The sequence below is a fragment of the Synchiropus splendidus genome, chromosome 17 (assembly GCF_027744825.2).
Source record: "Synchiropus splendidus isolate RoL2022-P1 chromosome 17, RoL_Sspl_1.0, whole genome shotgun sequence".
Lineage (NCBI taxonomy): Eukaryota > Metazoa > Chordata > Actinopteri > Syngnathiformes > Callionymidae > Synchiropus > Synchiropus splendidus.
In genome coordinates, this window is record NC_071350.1 from 14,521,593 (window position 1) to 14,538,631 (window position 17,039).

At 46.7% G+C, this 17,039-nt stretch overlaps 3 protein-coding genes across 4 annotated transcripts; 2 read left to right on the forward strand and 1 right to left on the reverse strand.

Annotated features, from left to right (window-relative positions):
* The first annotated feature begins 128 nt into the window (after window positions 1-128).
* Window positions 129-4,266, forward strand: ik (IK cytokine). The gene is made up of 20 exons (XM_053847970.1): window positions 129-268; window positions 697-763; window positions 838-930; window positions 1,017-1,076; window positions 1,138-1,305; window positions 1,372-1,486; window positions 1,563-1,633; window positions 1,720-1,766; window positions 1,840-2,003; window positions 2,080-2,188; window positions 2,255-2,294; window positions 2,371-2,557; window positions 2,629-2,647; window positions 2,721-2,798; window positions 2,874-2,952; window positions 3,030-3,087; window positions 3,509-3,597; window positions 3,661-3,769; window positions 3,945-3,979; window positions 4,050-4,266. The coding sequence occupies exons 1-20, from the start codon at window positions 259-261 to the stop codon at window positions 4,075-4,077; spliced, it is 1,626 nt and encodes a 541-aa protein (XP_053703945.1). The 5' UTR covers window positions 129-258; the 3' UTR covers window positions 4,078-4,266.
* Window positions 3,789-10,123, reverse strand: LOC128748899 (dachshund homolog 2-like). 2 transcript variants are annotated; one of them, XM_053847969.1, is made up of 12 exons: window positions 9,593-10,123; window positions 8,983-9,092; window positions 6,606-6,713; window positions 6,427-6,546; window positions 6,217-6,365; window positions 6,017-6,146; window positions 5,918-5,956; window positions 5,677-5,831; window positions 5,473-5,620; window positions 5,300-5,416; window positions 5,179-5,238; window positions 3,789-5,117 (listed from the first exon to the last, which is right to left on the reverse strand). In XM_053847969.1, exons 1-12 carry the CDS (start codon window positions 10,105-10,107, stop codon window positions 5,083-5,085), a joined length of 1,686 nt encoding a protein of 561 aa, XP_053703944.1. In that variant the 5' UTR covers window positions 10,108-10,123; the 3' UTR covers window positions 3,789-5,082. The 2 variants fall into 2 exon arrangements, with proteins under 2 accessions (XP_053703944.1, XP_053703943.1); XM_053847968.1 differs by having other exon boundaries at window positions 5,300-5,620.
* Window positions 10,124-12,409: 2,286 nt separating this feature from the next.
* chm (CHM Rab escort protein) lies at window positions 12,410-17,020 on the forward strand. Its single transcript, XM_053846939.1, has 17 exons — window positions 12,410-12,509; window positions 12,911-12,977; window positions 13,050-13,122; window positions 13,214-13,338; window positions 13,410-13,492; window positions 13,562-13,626; window positions 13,684-13,800; window positions 13,867-13,983; window positions 14,052-14,163; window positions 14,237-14,459; window positions 14,755-14,832; window positions 15,758-15,859; window positions 15,918-15,981; window positions 16,043-16,139; window positions 16,321-16,419; window positions 16,526-16,668; window positions 16,729-17,020. Exons 1-17 carry the CDS (start codon window positions 12,458-12,460, stop codon window positions 16,894-16,896), a joined length of 1,785 nt encoding a protein of 594 aa, XP_053702914.1. The 5' UTR covers window positions 12,410-12,457; the 3' UTR covers window positions 16,897-17,020.
* The last annotated feature ends 19 nt before the right edge of the window (window positions 17,021-17,039 follow it).

The window sequence follows — 17,039 nt, forward strand, 5'->3', positions numbered from 1 at the left end:
ATTTTAAGTCAACCAATATTTTTAAGAATCCACGCAAAATGACCAACTATTTAGTTCTTCGTGTGTCTGTTGTTTCTCCATCGTCCACTTGGCGGCAGTCACGTTTGGGAAGTTCGTTTGGGACCTCAGTATAACACACGAAGAAGAAGGAAATCTTTCCAGCGTTTTAACAGCGACGGAAAACGAGCGCGACAAACTAACATTTCCGAGTTTGCTCGGAATATAATTCTCTCTGGAATAGAACTAGGAGTTCGCAGGATGCCGGAGAGTAAGTGGGAACCTGGATTAAACGTTCACTTGGTGTGCAGTGCCATAGCGATTGGTTTAGCTACATAGCAGTAGCTTATCGAGCCGCAGTCCAATAACAACACAAACTGCGATGTAAAACATAGAATAGAAAAACAGACATGCTATCATTGTGCTCAACAGCGCTGTCTATTTCAGGTCGAATTCTTCTAATATATAGCGGTGCTGTTTCGTTCACCGAGCTAAGTTAGCCGTTAAAAACGCAACAATATTGAACTGCAGATGTTTTCGTAATTTGTATCATCTTTAAAAATGTGATTCATGAGCCATTTGACTGCTGCTTCACAGTGAAGTGTAGTTAACTTGTGATCCCTACAAAGTACAAATACAAGGTAAAACAAACATGAATACTGAAAGATTAAGTAGCTAACGTGTTGATTCTATGCGCAGCTGAGAGCTACTCCAACCCTCTCGCGCCTGAGGGTCATGATGTCGACGACCATCGATCATCTGCTCAGTGAGTATCATTTCCAAGTGAGAAATGTGACTATGATGTGTGAGCGTGGCTACATCGGTGCCATGTGTTTGCAGGTCCAAGCTGACCAACGATGACTTCAGAAAGCTGCTGATGACCCCACGGGCGACGCCATCGTCAGCCCCACCGTCCAAGTCCAGACATCATGAGTGAGTGTGCCCCATTGTTATGGGTTAAAAGTACAGTAATAGAAAAAGCTGCTGTTTACGCTGTAATGCTTGGTTAACTTGCCTAGAATGCCGCGGGACTACAATGAAGATGAGGATCCTGCAGCGAGGAGACGGAAGAAGAAGAGGTAGGAAGCTGGAATTTCTTTGATGAAGAGCTTATTTCTTTATAACGCCCCTCTCCTTTAGCTACTATGCCAAGCTCCGTCAGCAGGAGATGGAGCGAGAGCGTGAGCTGGCTGAGAAGTACAGAGATCGAGCCAGAGAGCGACGAGACGGCGTCAACAAGGACTACGAAGAGACGGAGCTGATCAGCACGACTGCCAACTACCGAGCCGTGGGACCCACCGCGGAGGCGTAAGGGTCTTGAACATCATGCTTGGGTCATCAAGAAATAGTTGAGTGAACTGGTGTCTACTTTAGGGACAAGTCTGCAGCAGAGAAGCGTCGCCAGTTGATCCAGGAGTCCAAGTTCTTGGGTGGTGACATGGAGCACACTCACTTGGTGAAAGGTCTGGATTTCGCTCTGCTGCAGAAGGTGAGATGTGAACCGTGTTGAGGAAATTTGAAGGATTTTGTATGTGCTATGTACAAACCATCTGCTTGTTGTGTAGGTGCGAGCAGAAATCACAAGCAAAGAGAAAGAAGAGGAGGACATGATGGAGAAAGTTCAGAAGGAAACAAAGTATGATGGCGACACACAAACATCTCAGCATCCGTCTTTCATAGCTCTTCACTGTTCTCCTGATCGTCCAACCTTGTTTATCACAGGAAAGATGTGGAGCCAGAGGAGAAGATCGAGTTCAAGACTCGTCTGGGTGAGTCAAACTTTAGATCGAGTGAGGAACGACACAAAGATGAGTCTGACGTGTTGATGTGTGTCTCTTTCAGGAAGGAACATTTACAGAACCGTGTTCAGGTCCGGTCAAATCGAGAGGAATGAGCTCTTCCTGCCCGGTCGGATGGCTTATGTTGTGGATCTGGAAGACGAGTTCATCGACACCGACATTCCAACAACACTGATCCGCAGCAAAGCAGACTGTCCCAGCATGGAGGTACTGGCGTCTGTGTTGACGTCACCCATAGATTTGCTGCTGCGGTCGGCCTGTTCTGATCCAATCTAACGTTCAGGCCCAAACCACGCTGACCACCAACGACATTGTCATCTCCAAACTGACCCAAATCCTGTCGTACCTCCGACAAGGCACTCGCCACAAGAAGCTGAAGAAGAAGGACAAAGGTGACTCATTTTGAAGTTTAAAGTTTAAGGTGACTCCCAACATGAACTTAAACTCATGTTTTTCAGCTAAGCTGGATGAGAAACGGGCTCCAGAAGCAGATCTCAGGTCAGCCAGGAGGCTCAAAACACAGCTTCAGGTTTCACACCCTCTGACCTTCAACACGCTTGTCTTCTCCATGCAGCATCTTTGACGACATCGGCGACTACATCCCGTCGACGGCCTCGTCCTCCAAACCCTCCAAAGAGAAAGAGCGGCACCGTGACCGAGACAGGGAGAGAGAGAGGGACAGAGACAGACATGCGGAGCGAGAGGAGGAGAAGAGCCGGAGACACACCTACTTTGAGAAGCCACGAGCAGAAGAACTGCAGGTCAGCTTCAGTTCCCCTCACGTCAGGCTTGGTGGACGGGGTGGAGTAATAGTTTGTCCTCTGCTCTGCAGGTGATGGACGTGGACACAGGTAGGCGTGAGGTTGGAGTTGGAGCAGACAGGCCGAAGCCTGCAGGAACTAAGCTTGTCTGCTTGTGACTCAGGTCCTGCTTCCGTCCGAGAGCAGATCAAGATGATCAATGAGAAGTTTGCTGGACAGGCTGGCAGCGAGTGGCAGGAAGCATATCCTTTTATTGTGACTGTGTGTGTCTGCGCGTGTCTCTGTGTCCTCTGTTGATGTCTTTAACCTCATGGAACGTCTCGGCGGGAAAGTAAAGAACATTTGGGAGACTTTTTTGGAGGATCCAACTCGTACGCTGAGTGCTACCCTGCAACGTAAGACAAGTAAACGGTCACCTGAGACTCAAACATGGAGCAAGATGATGAATGTGTGTGTGTGTGTGTGTGTGCAGGATGGACGACCTGGCAGTGGACAGTGATGAGGAGGTGGACTACAGTAAGATGGACCAGGTAAATCCGCTTGCTCTAGTGATGTGTTCAGCAATACCCTATTGAAGTCTTTGTCAGAAGTCAGAGAGCCTGGTAGTGTTCAGTTTTTGTCTCTCTTTCACAGGATGTTCATTTATTTCGCACTCAGAACTGAAATGTGTAGACATTTATAATTAACATATTTATTATAAGTTATTTTTAGGACAAAAATATTTTTAAATTAAAATTCCTTTTAAAATTTCTGGACATTTTAAGCATTTAAATGTATAAGCGGTGTGTAATTGTGTATGTGTTTTTTATTTTGAATTTCTGAAATTATATTTTTTTTCTCTTAAATGATATTGAAGCACTTTTTTTCTGTAAATATTTCAGACTGTTCTGTAGCCTTTGCATTTTTTGTTACCGCTTAAATATTTCATTGTTTATTCTTTTTGTGTTTCAGGGCAACAAGAAAGGTCCCCTGGGCCGCTGGGACTTCGACACTCAGGAGGAGTACTCTGACTACATGAACAACAAGGAGGCTCTGCCCAAGTACGGCCCTTGGACCCGGTGACTTGATCCAGCGTACCTGTGCTGACTGTGTCTGTCCTGCAGGGCGGCATTCCAGTACGGCATCAAGATGTCTGAGGGAAGAAAGACCCGCCGCTTCAAGGAGAAGAACGAGAAGGCGGAACTGGACCGTCAGTGGAACAAAATCAGCGCGGTAAGAGACTGAAGTCTGGAGTTTATTATGAGATCAAAGGTTGACAGATGTGGAAATGAATGGAAACATTGAAATACTTCCAGGCTTTAAACCCTAATGGGAAAACAATTGTGTAGAAACTATTGCAGAGCACAACTCTCACACACTGTTTTGAAAACATCAACTTGCTTTTCAGATCATCGAGAAGAGGAAGAAGATGGAGGCGGATGGGTGAGTTACATAATAAACTCAAATATCATAATTCAGACTGAAAACATGGAACATATTTTTTTTCCTCCAGGGTCGACGTGAAACGGCCTAAATATTGAACCATCAAAAGCATGAAGAAGACCTTATTATTTTGTCATGTACAGTAGAGTCACTGAATCCTGTGAGATGATAGTTGAGTGTTAGTTTAGTGATCGTGTCCGAAATTTACAACACATTTTTGTGGGACGTTCGAGTTCTTGTAATTTCCGCCTGTAAAGAGGGCAACATTAAAGAAGAGTCGCTGAGAACTGTGTGTGTGTGGCTGCTGGTGCATGTGAAAGAGCATGTTGGTCGTCTGTGAGGCTCACCTGAAGCTGGTCACGTGACTTAGCGGCAGTATAGCGGTTAAAGCACATCCCTGTGTGTCACAAGATTGCTGGTTCACGTCCTGGGTATGTCTCTTGTGAATGTATTTATAACATTCATACATTTTACTGTGATCCTCCTTAAAATATCAAGCGGCATAGATGGAAATGTCTGCCCCATTTATTTTTCCAGACTGGAGTGACTCACTGAATTAAACAGACTTCACAGTGATCAACAATGAATGATAGGTGAAACACTTGCCATAACTTTAGTTTAGGTCATGACAAAGTGAAACGCGGAACTAGTCAAACGTTCACAACAACATGTAAATGTTCAAAGTTTCTCCTTTCATGTTGAAATTTGAATAAGTGGGTGGGGCTCCAGGGCCTCGTTACATCTTATTAGAAATCCTCCTGGTGCAGTTGTTTATCAGTCCTGACGTCCCCGTCCTCACACACTCACACACACTCTCTCTAATTACCTGACTCGCCTCAGTCCAGCGGATAAACACTTTTAGGTGTTGATGCTTTTGGGGGATTCATTAACTTGTCAACTTGTTTCTATAATTAGCTCAAACAAACATTCTCCGTTTGATATCTGAGCGGATTTAATGACCAAGACACGCTAATGAGATCAACAGCGGTAATTGAATACGCTTGATTTCCTTGGAGGAAGTGGGCGTGGCCAGCAGTCTGCACACGGCGACCCATAAAGCCGGTCACGGTTTGCTTTGCTCGATGGTAGACGACGACAAAACATCAGAAGAGGTGGAGGTTGGTGAACGCTCGTTTCTCTGGGGAAAGAAAGAAACATGAAGCATACGACGTATTTCATGAGACGCCGATGGAAGTCACCTGGAGGGGCGGAGCTCTCCTGTCGGATGTTCTCCAGCTCGCTGTCTGGTGTTGCTCCATCTGTGAACGGTCAAATGTCAACATTCAAGCGCCGTCGAAGGCGCAGTTTCGCTGTGATCACCTGACAGGAAGTGAAAGTGTTCGATCGCTCGCTCGCGATTTTTCGACCCCAGGTCCAGCGCCTCCTGCAGCCTCCTCGAAGCTCGTTTAACTTTCTTGAGCCTCCGCTGTGTTGACACTGGAGATTGGGGTCAAATGTTAGACGCGCTTCTTCCATGCGGCTGATCTCATCACCTCGCGTGTGTATCTCTGTGGTCAGCCGTCTCTGCAGCGCCTCCCGGGCGTCTCTCGCTCGCTCCAGCTCCACCTTCAACTCTTTCCTCTCCTGCTTGCTGCTCTTGTCCTGGGAGCGAACCGTCTCCACCGCCACCTGCAGGAGACCCTGAGACACGACAGCGTGAGACCCTGACTTGACCAGTGACCGCGGGTGCTCTTTACCTGCACGTTATTCAGTAACGTTTCCATGGACGACAAACCCTCGGACAGCAAGGACGGGTCCATGGTGGAGGTGGGGCGGTTGGCGGATGATAGAAGGGAGGTGATGGGAAGCCTCCCACCAGCTGGTTTGAGAAGCTGGCAGAACCTTTGAACATCTGAGATGAGTCAGATAAGAGCGATAATCCATGCTTGTTTGGAGAGAAATGCTGTTTTCATTTGTGTCGTGTCAGGTTCTTCTCACCCTTCTCTGCTTTTTTGATGTTCTCTTGATCTGCACCATCTGTGGAACAAGGCCTTCATCAGACATCAAACAGCTGAACATGTGTGTGTGTGTACCGACCGTGATCCAGCGTGTGCGCTGGCGAGGACGACGATGACGGTGGCGACGACATCTTTGACGGAGAATGGCTGGTAGAGTCGGGGTGGTGGAGCTCCAGCTGGTGGGGGGAAGGGCAGTCCGACTGAAGATCCTTGAGTGAATGAAGGTTTTTGTTACTATCACTCAACCCTGGCTTCCAAGGACGAGTCAAGTGAAGGAACCTTTTCGTCCTCGCGCTGCATCACGGCGGCCATGTTGGTCAAACCGCTCAGCTGACTCATCTGGTTCATTGCCACGGCCACACCAGCAGGGGGCAGGCCGACAGGAAAGAAGGAGTGGGGCATGACCATGAAAGGGAAGTCAGCCAACCCTGCAAGAGTTGGACAGGTGAGTGAGGCCTGAGCGTTCGACGTTACGAGGCGATCACTTACGGTTAGCGAGCAGCGACATGGGTTGCTTGATCATGTGAGACAGAGCTGCGGGAGGCGCCACAACTGAGGACGACGGGCCGAGCAGGTGCTGTTCTCTGTCCCAGGACGCCTCGCTCCCTCCTGCCGAGGAATGGCTGTTACAAGTCGGCAGCACGATTCACGGAGACTTTTTCTCACACCTGTCTCATCGTTCTCTGACTCCGGACCATTGTGGTGCAGATCCCTGTTGCCATGGAAACCCATCATCATCCTGATCTTTTGAAGCTTCATGGCTTCGACCATCAGGCCTGTGAGACAGACTAATTACGGGTTAAAACCCTGGGGGTTCAGGATCCACCACAGCACCTCAAAATGTCATTTATAATGCATTGTACCCCAGTAGAATTTTAGCTTGCTCCGTCCTGCTGTGACTTCCTGTTAAGGCTTCTCTTCTTGGACGAGCCGAGCCCTCTAGTGGACACTAGCGTCACCACACTCATGGAAAACGTTCTCATGAGGAACCCTGTTCTCTGTGACAAGCCTCGGTCAAGGCCACTCTCTGGTCTACCAGCAGAGGGCACCTGTGAGGCACTTGTTGCTGCATGGAAGGCTCTAACACAAGAATAGCAGCTGGTCATAAAGTTATCTCTAAAAGTGCATGTGTTCTTGACATCAAAAGAGCCACAGAAGAACCGGCGTGGTCTCTACGCTTCACCTTCTTGAGAGTGTTTTAATTATGTTCCGTGTGTGCTGGGGGATGGGAGGGTGGAGGGGAGGGGGGTCTTCTTTTCATCCGTCCGTCTACGACCTCGGTCAGCCGACGTATGTGTCTGTTTTTAATAAAAGTGTGCGTGGGTTTTATTAAGCTGTCAGATCTGTCAGGAGGTGAAAGGTTTGGAATGCGGCCCGTCGTCATGTTGACCACCGGAGCGTCTCGGTGGGATCCAAACCGAAAAACTGAGCAGGAGCGTTGTTCGCATGCCGATCTGCGTCGGTGCACATCAGACTGCAGGTGGCAGACATTATGTGCAACAGTTCCTTTGTTTTAACAAGACTTTGATTTGTGTGTTTGTTTTTTTTTACTGATTTCATTATGAGTCGTATTCATGCATTATAACATTATTATTGTTATTATGAAATGAATCATAATGTAATGTTGTAATTTCTTTTTTCTGAATGTTGTTCATCTATTGTCTCTCTCTGTCTTGCTCTCCTCCTCTATACATATGTATACATATATATTTCAAATCAAAATAAAATACGAAATCCCCGAATTCGAACAAATCGGAGTTCGAACAAAAATTTCAAGATTTTATTGCTTCGGATTTCGAACGAAAATCCAGAACTCGAACGCCCCCGAAAAAGCTGGAAAAAACCATAACGTGCGCGGACCGATCACCTGAGCCACGACGTGCTTTGTTATTGTGTATAACGCAGCCTCTGTATGCAGACGTGTCCCGTTAGCTACATTTACCGACTGTTTTTTCTTCATATTGAGGTGTAAAACCTTTACTTTCTCCACACTGGACCGTGGTAGAGAGGGGAGGTGCTGGAGCGCTCACTCCAGGGTTTGATGTCCTGGCTGGAGCTGGGACAGGGATGAGGCGAGTCTGGGACAGAGCGTGACTTGGTTTATGACTTTGTCACAGCCAAACTGCACAGAAGCGCACATTCAGAGCTGGACACGCACCGGGCACCTCTTCACTTCTGGAGAGACGTCACTCACTCGGCAACCCCTCCCACATGCAGCGGCCACACACATAGAGGAACAGCCACCTGCAGCAGACACTCTACATTCACTCCTACAAAAGACTGTTTTAAGGCTTGGAACGCATCGTTTCTTTTTCCATTCATTGTAATGGGAAAAATCGATTCAGATTTCGAACAATTTGCTTCTCGAACGGCCGTCTGGAATGGATTGTGGTCAAGAACTGAGGTACTACTGTACTTGAATAATTGATGTCAGATATTCTATTTAAAATAAGTAAAGTGTAATTTTAAGACTCAGAAAGTTCACAGTTGACTAGTGTATTTATGGAACAGGAGGGCAATTCAGCAAAACAACTTCAGCCTATCGTTGAGATAGTAAATAATAAATAAAGTCATTTTTGGAAATGTATTTAACAACTAAGTTAACGTTCAATGAGACTTCATTAAAATATTGCATCATTGCGCTTTAACAGTTGAATATTTAGATAAAATAAGAATGAAAATACATTTTGTCCACAGTTTTGTCTAAATGGAGGTTTGTTTCAGTTTAGTTCTGGATTGAATAAACACTTTAAGCAAGTATTTGCCTGATGACTTGAATTAAGAGGCTTTTCGGGAATGGAGCTTAACAGAAACAAGGCTTTCCACCTGCAGGCGCACACACACTTGAGGGTGAGACTCAATCTGTCACTCACTTTGACATCCACTAATTAAGCGGCTAATTATACCACTAATCACCAAGTAACTCCGCAGTAACGCCAGAGAGACGGATCATGACTTATCTCTGACAGACGACTGAAATATTCACGTCCGGACAGTTTGTCTTCGTCCAGTTTTGTTCCAACCAAAACTTGTATGAACACTGACCTGACGGCGACAGGAGGGCGGGGCTTAGCACGCTGTGTGGGAGGAGTCTGGAGCTGTCGGTCAGCGTGGCCACGCCCAAGGTCCGTTTAGGAGGGCGACCGGGACGAGAGCTAAAAGACATCGGTCACAAGTTAAGATGTGACTACAGCCACGTTTGTTTCGTCACCATGGACACCACATACAGAGCAAACTAATGTGTGTGTGTAGCTGATGTTCATCGCATGTGTAATGCTTACAGCTCACATTTATGATCGGGGATTAGGACTGTAACACACACACGCACACACAAGAAGTCCAATTTAACACTTGTCTTTCTCACACACCCATAAACACCTGGAGGTGGTGATTATTGCGCAACAGAATAAACACTTCAGTTCAGAGCTTCAGTTTAAAATTATAATCTCGTTTTATCCTGACATGAGGGATTAATCTTCTTGTCAATGCTTTACAATATTTTGCATTTCACTTTTAATACATTAATATCATACCATTTTCTCTTTAAGTAAATAAAAAATAAATGATCAAGAATCTTCGTTTTCATCTAAATATACGCAGCTGTCAGAATTTTTTTTTCTTCTTAAAACCGTGAGTGGGAAGGGATGAGACTCACCTGGCGTTGGTGCAGTCCCGGTACAGAGCGCTGAAGTCGGCTCTGGTGATGAGTTTGCAGCGGTTGACTCCGGGCTGAATGGCTCCGAGCCCCCGCAGAACTCGCACCTGCTCCACGGTGCAGACCACCGGACTGATGTGCAGCCGCTTCAGTTTGGTGTAGACGGTGTGAAGCCCCCCTACCAGGTGCTTCAGGAACAGCTCGAACACCTGCGGGAGGCAGATGAGCTCCACGCCGTTGACCGTAAACGACGCTACTTTCACGCCGTGAACTTCCACCATCCTGCACTCCGAGTGCGGCGGAGCAGCGCCGCCGCTTCCGCTCCCCCTGTTCATATACACCGAGACTTCACCGCGCGTCACCGCGCCGCTTAGAAAAGAACCGTCCAGGCGCGTGGGGGGGATTCGCGCGCAACTCGCCGGGTGAGAAGCGCCGTAGAGCGGGTCAGAGTGGAAGAGTTGGTCGGGGGAAGAGTCGGAGGTCCGAGGAAGACTGTTCAGAGCGGACTCGTCCATGCTGGAAGTGAAATTCCTCCACTGACTCTTCGCAGTTTAAATGAATCTCTGCTGCCCTGCGCGAGTAACTTGGCCAAGCTTCAGCCAATCACGAGAGGAGGCTGAGTGCCGGCAGTGTGATTGGCTGACGGCGAGTCTTCTTTTTTTTATTATTATTATTTTTTTTTACTAAGTCAGAGTTCATTATTACATGGCAGCCACACTGGCCACTCTCACAGTTCCTAATACAGATGGAGATGATGGTGTTAAACCACAAAGTTCTCGAGTTTATGCGAGAACTACATATTACTTGATTATTATTAATGATTTGTCTACATTGCTATTTCAATTCAAGTTAAATAGTTATTTATTTAGGTTCTGTTTTTTAAGTCTGCTTTCCTCTCCTTCATCAAGTAAATGTGCTTAAATGAAAATGTTCCTGATTTATATTGAAAATCTTAACATAAAATCAAAATAATATATACTCAAACAATGTTTCATGCATATAACACGATGGCATTATTAAACTTTTTTTCTATTTTGCTATGGTCACAACATGTAAGTAAAATTTTTCTCTTGCTACTGCTTTGATTCCACAGTGGTCTCCACCCTACCAGCACTTCCTTCTTCACCTCCTTCATTTGTGACCATCTCCATTCTCTACCTCCTCACCCTCATCTTCAGTCCTCTCACTTCTTCCCTCTCATTCACTCAGTCTTTTATTCTTCTTCTCTCCCCTTCATAAAGGAGATGGACACACACCACAAACAAATTCAGCTCTACTGTAAACGTCCACACAGTTTGCAGAACCGTTTGTTGCACCGGCTTTGTTGTGTCCGACAATCGATCAGTTATATGCTACACATGTGAGATCAGTGTCAGCCTGTTGCTGCTGGACTAAGATGGCCTTTCTCCAGCGTAATAACAACGAAGCTCCGTCACATACATCAGCCGACGCTGAGATTAAAAACACAAATTAACCTTTACATGGCAGATTAAAACCCTCCTGTACGTCACACACTATAGATTGTCTCTGGCCAGGTTCCACACCCTCATAAACATTTACACTGCTGATGATTAGACGGAAGCATAAATCTACCGAACTGGACATGAAAGTTCTGGACTTCATATCTCCACTATGCGGCCATTAACAAGAAGGGAAGGATTTGGCAGCAGATCACAGCCTCCAGCCAGCTCTCAGTTTTCTTTAACACTAACAAGCTACAAAAGACCGGCTCTGTCAGAAGACGCTCCAGCTCACGACCAAAGCAGGTTTATCTTGAAACACTCTTCCAACATGAAGACCAGTCTACACGTGCACAGGCATCCAGACTTCTCAAGCCGTTTAAGTTTTCATTATTTGCGACGCAGAAGTCACCATTCAATGACAGTGTTTTCCTCATTACTCATGGTCATTCAAAGTGGTCAGATCAAGGATGGAACTATTTTAACCAGCTGCTCACATTTTAAGATCAGTGGGGAGAAAAACGAGAGAAACAATCTGCGTACTTGGCGCTGCATCACTCCTGGCGTGTTCCCTTGTTGTGTTTTGGGCACCTAACAAGTGCCGGCAAGGTCGTCCTCAAGAAAGTCTTTGAAGTTTTGGAACAGACTTTGTTGAAAGAGAGTTTTATTTTTATGAACTTCTCACATCCTTCCATGATGTTATTCTCAATATTCAATTTTATTATTAAATTTCAAGCGCAGACACTCATTAAATATTTAAGAATTTTAGCTCCATCGTGTATGTGTATTAATATCAGATAATAACAACATAAATAACTATTTACCATAGAGAACACAGGCGACCATGGTTAGCTGCTAGCATGCTAACTTTTGTTTCTCTTTTTCAGTGTATATTAGCATAGTCATAGTCACAACAACAACTCTGAATTTACTGAATATTTTATCTTTGATTTAATTTGGTCATTATTTTACTTTTCTGAGTAATCTTTTGTTGCGTTTCTTTGATATATTTCCCCCCATTTTTGGTTTCCTTTTTTTCCCCTGATTCATGATTCATGAGCCACATATCCACGGAAATCACCCGCAGGTCGGAGGTTCTCGCGGGATTTCTCGGAATCTTGATAATCAAGAAAAGTATTTGTCGAAAAAAATAATTGGAAAATGAAACAATAGATTGGAAAAACAAACATAATCACCACAAAAAATAATTAAACAAATAATGTAATATAAAATTGGAGGGTTTATTCTCTTTAAGTTAATGCGTCTGTTTAATGAAGTTTTTCGTTGGATTAATAAAATATTCAATGTATCCTCTTTTCTTTTTCCCTTCGGTTTGTTATTGATCAGTGACGAGGCAGGGACCAGTCACGTGATCCAATATGTTCCTGACTAAGCTAACATCAACATGGCTGCGGAGGATCTGCCTTCCGAGTTCGACGTCGTCATCCTCGGCACAGGTCCGTATATCTGCACAGTTAGGAGAACTGCTGACGTTATACAGTTGATGTTGCCTCCACCTTTGCCGTCCGACGGCGTAATACAGGTCGTATTGTCCACAACGAGGCCAAAAACAATGACTTGTGTATGTGCGTTAGCTCAATGCTAACAGGCAATGCATTTCCAAGGGGGGTGGCTAGCTGCTGATGTTCTGACTCAACAAATGCTTTACGGTTTCGGCATTTTTGCCTGAAAACCAACCACATTGATTTAATAATGTCGCTGCTGTTGTTTAGGTTGAAACGCAGTCGTGTTCTTTTTGCTTTTTTGCGGCGGCTGGCTTGTAATGCGTGGTCATGTGACTTCTGTGTGGCGTTCAGTGGCAGCCGTTTGTTGGTTTTGATTCGGTTCCTTTGATCAGGTCTCGCCGAGTCAGTGGTGGGAGCCGCCTGCTCTCGAGTCGGACAGAAGGTTCTCCACCTGGACAGGTTTGGACTCTTCATTTTGCAGAACCTTTTCACCAAACCATGCTCATGTTTGTGTGCGACTCTCTCGTGCAGGAAGACTTACTACGCCTCAAACTGGGCGAGCTTCACTTTCAATGGCCTTCTCACCTGGATACAGCAACAACAGGTGAGTCCAGCTGGTTGTGACAGGTCATGTGACCCTGCGCGCAGCATGTCAACACACCTCTGACAGTCGAGTCTTACCTGGTGTGCTTCAGGAAAACCCTCCACCAGAGGAGCGCCAGGATTTGTCTGGACTTTTGGAGGAAGGCGAGGAGCTGATCTACCTGAACAACTCGGACTCACCCTCTGTTAGCAACTTGCAGGTGTTCTGCTACGCCAGGTGGATAAGACGCCGTGCTTGACCTGTTTGAATTGTGAGTGTGGTGGTTTGACGTTTGCTGCTGTTGTTAGTGAGGAGGATGAAGAGGAGGAAGAGGAGGCACAGAAGACGACAGAAGAAACAGGAGAGGTGAAACTAGAAAGCGGCGATGCAGGTTTGAATCTGGATCTTCACGACACAAGTGTGTTGTTTATGACTCTTTCAAACGGCTCATTTATTTCAGTCTCAGGTCCAGAAGAAGAAACAGAAGAGAAGGTGGATGAAAGTGATGATAAACAAGATGAAGAGGTGAGGAGTGACGCTCAGGAGCAGTAGGTTCAGGTGATAACAAAGATTGTTCTGCAGCCCAGCGAAGACGCGCCGGAGCCTCCCAAACAACCCGAGTCGCCCAAGAAGAAGAAAATAAGCTACGCTCAGCTGGTGAAGGAAGGTCGCAGGTTCAACATCGACCTTGTATCCAAGGTAACTGATGGACTCCGGCTCAGCATGCCTCCAAAACTGGGCCTCACTGCTGGCTGTTCTGTCCAGCTCATGTACTCTCGCGGAGCTTTGGTCGACCTGCTCATCAAGTCAAACGTCAGCCGTTACGCCGAGTTCAAGAACGTCACGCGGATTCTCACCTATCGGAATGGAAGTGTGGAGCAGGTACGCCTGCGCTCTACGTTTCAATAAATTCGTGTTCAGACCTGCCTGACTCTCCGGCGCCCCCTCAGGTGCCCTGCAGCCGAGCCGACGTGTTCGCCAGCCGTCAGCTGTCCATGGTGGAAAAGAGGAAGCTGATGCGCTTCTTGACTTCCTGTATGGAGGAGTCTGAAGAACAGCAGGGTGAGTGGAACTCTTTCCATGCGATTCTTTCCTCAGGCATCATGGGAAATGTAGTTCTGGCCTCTTCTCTCAGCCTACAACGGTCGGCCGTACGCTGAGTTTCTCCGTGACCAGCAGCTGGGCGACAATCTGCAGCACTTCCTGCTGTATTCCATTGCCATGGCGACAGAAGTCACGCCCACCGAAGTGGGTCTTGCATCAACACGCCACTTCCTGCGCTGCTTGGGTCGCTACGGCAACACACCGTTTCTGTTTCCTGTGTATGGCCTGGGAGAGATACCGCAGTGCTTCTGCAGGTGAGTGCTGAAGTTGAGCCGAATAATTGTGGGCAACAAGTTTTCAGATGAAATTTAGATGTTGAGGAATAGCGCCTCCAGTGGGTTATGGCGGTACTGCAGCTTTGTTAGAGGACTGGGGCGCCGCAGGGATGTTATGGTCTTTAGAGATGGAGCAGGTGGTCGTCATGGCGACGCTGTCAATATTAAAGAGTGGGTGTCGCTCAAGGCAGCGCTCATTTACATATTAAACACTGTTCTCTGTGACCGTCTGCTTTCAGAACAAAAGTTGTCAGACTCTCTTGTTTTGTTTCAGGATGTGTGCTGTGTTCGGAGGAATCTACTGTCTGAGACACTCAGTCCAGAGTCTGGTGGTCGACAAGAACAAGAACAGGTAGGAAAGAAGCTTGGTCTGGACCCTCGTGCCTCCTCTGTAGCGGAAGCCTCAGTCTCTTCGACATTGAGGAGGAACGGCGGGTGACTGCTGTGTCGTCGGATAATTTATGATCTGTAAAATATTCAATTTATGGAGTGGAAATTAACATCATAATTTCACCTCTGCTGCTCTTCATCACGCCCCCCACCCCTCCTCGCCGTCTTCTCTTTTCTTGCCCTCGTCTTTTCATCATTATTTGCTGCCTCGCCTGCCGCGTGAGAGTGTGACGGATGGACTGCTCCTCTCAATAGTTTCTGTCTTCATATGTTGTCTGCTGTCATGGCCACTTCCGAGGCTGCGTGTCCCTGGGCCCTCGCCACAATCTGATATTTAGAGTCCAGTCACATGACTCCACCTCACGTCGCTGTTTTTTAATGCTGCCTCTCGAAAAACAACATTCATTTACAATCGTTACTTTGGACGACAGACTCTCGTCAGTTTGACCTTCTGCCGCTGAACTCTGGTGTCAGAGGTTATTGATGATCCTCACGCGCATCATTATCCCCAATAATAGCCTCTGTCTGCGTCTGTGTTTGTGTGTCAACCTTGAGAAGATTTATCGATGCTGCTTCCCTGAAGAAGTTAAACGAACAGCAGGATGATGTTTTTAAGCCCAAAACTGCCAATGACTGAAGCGACACGGACAGTCAAGTTTCATTTTGTCTGTTTTGGCTGCTTTTGTTTGAATACTTCCAAAGATGGAGACTTTCCTTCTCAGGGCCCCTCTTCTTTTCACTCGCTCATTTCATGATGAAGCTTCATGAAGCCTCATTTTCAGGGATTTGAAATTCTGGTTTTGTTTAATCTGAAGCTTGCTTCAACAGCATCCTGGTGGTCAGGAACTAACATCTGTGACATCACATCCTGTTATGCTCCCGTCTAGGTGTAAAGCTGTGATTGACAGCCGCGGGCAGCGAATCAGCTGCAGCCATTTTGTAGCAGAAGACTCATACGTCACTGCTGAGACAAAGAAGACATCAGCCAGGTGAGGGATCACAGATGATCACTTCAGAACAACGTTCTGATCTGGGTTCTGATTCCAGGTTTCTGTCACGAGCGGTTCTGATCACTGACGGGTCGGTTCTCCCCAGCGACTCAGAGCAGCAGGTAAGTTTCGTCACTGACATCGCTTTTAGTCAGAATCTTTTGACACTTGGTTCTGTATCAGGTTTCCATGGTGACGGTTCCTCCAGAGGAAGCCGGTCATCCTGCGGTCCACATGGTGGAGCTGTGTTCGTCCACCATGACGTGCATGCCGGGAACATGTGAGGCCCGTTTGATTTCTGTTGAAAGTTAGAGCACGTCCTTGAAGAGAGCAATGTCTTCCTGCTGTGCTGTGATTGGTTCCTGAGCCAGTGAAGCCGAACGCAGTTCAAACATTTTTCATCTAAATAACAGTATTAATGATCAGTGTTGCCGTAGAGACTGATGTTTCCATCTCCTCAGATCTGGTCCATCTCACCTGTCAGTCTGTTGGCTCCGCCCACGAGGACCTGTCACCACTCATTACCAAGATCTTCCGCACGCCCGAGTCCCCTGACAAAGGTGACATCCCACCCCCTCTTCCATCCAGCCTCTCTTGCTACAACCTTTCTTCCCATTCATCCACTGAACTCATCCAAGCATTGACTGAAGGCTCACATGTCTGCAGAAGCTCCATCTGTCCTGTGGTGCATGTACTTCAACATGGCTGACGGTTCTTCTGTGGAGGTTCAGGGTCATCAACTGCCATCCAATGTGTACCTGTGCACGGGACCCGATGGAAGTCTAGGACACGAGCACGCGATCGGGCAGGTGAGGACAGACACAGGAGAACGTTCAGACAGCAGGTGTTCAGCTCGCGTTTCTCTGCAGGCCGAGTTCATCTTCAAGAATATCCTCCCCAATGAAGAGTTCTGTCCTCCGGCACCCAACCCAGAAGACATCATCTACGACGGAGAAAACGGCTCGTCCACGGAGGAGGCAGAGAAGGTGGCGGAGGAAGAGGAGTCGGAGCAGCGCACGTTACCAGTTGAAGAGTGAAATTTAACTTAAAAGCCAAACTTGACGAAGATGCCTTCCATTATTTAACGTGTTATTTTTCTATTTGTTTTCATTCTCTCTGAAACATTAAAATCATGAAAGATCCCTGAAGACTGTCAGGTTTTTGAACAGTGAGACTGTAT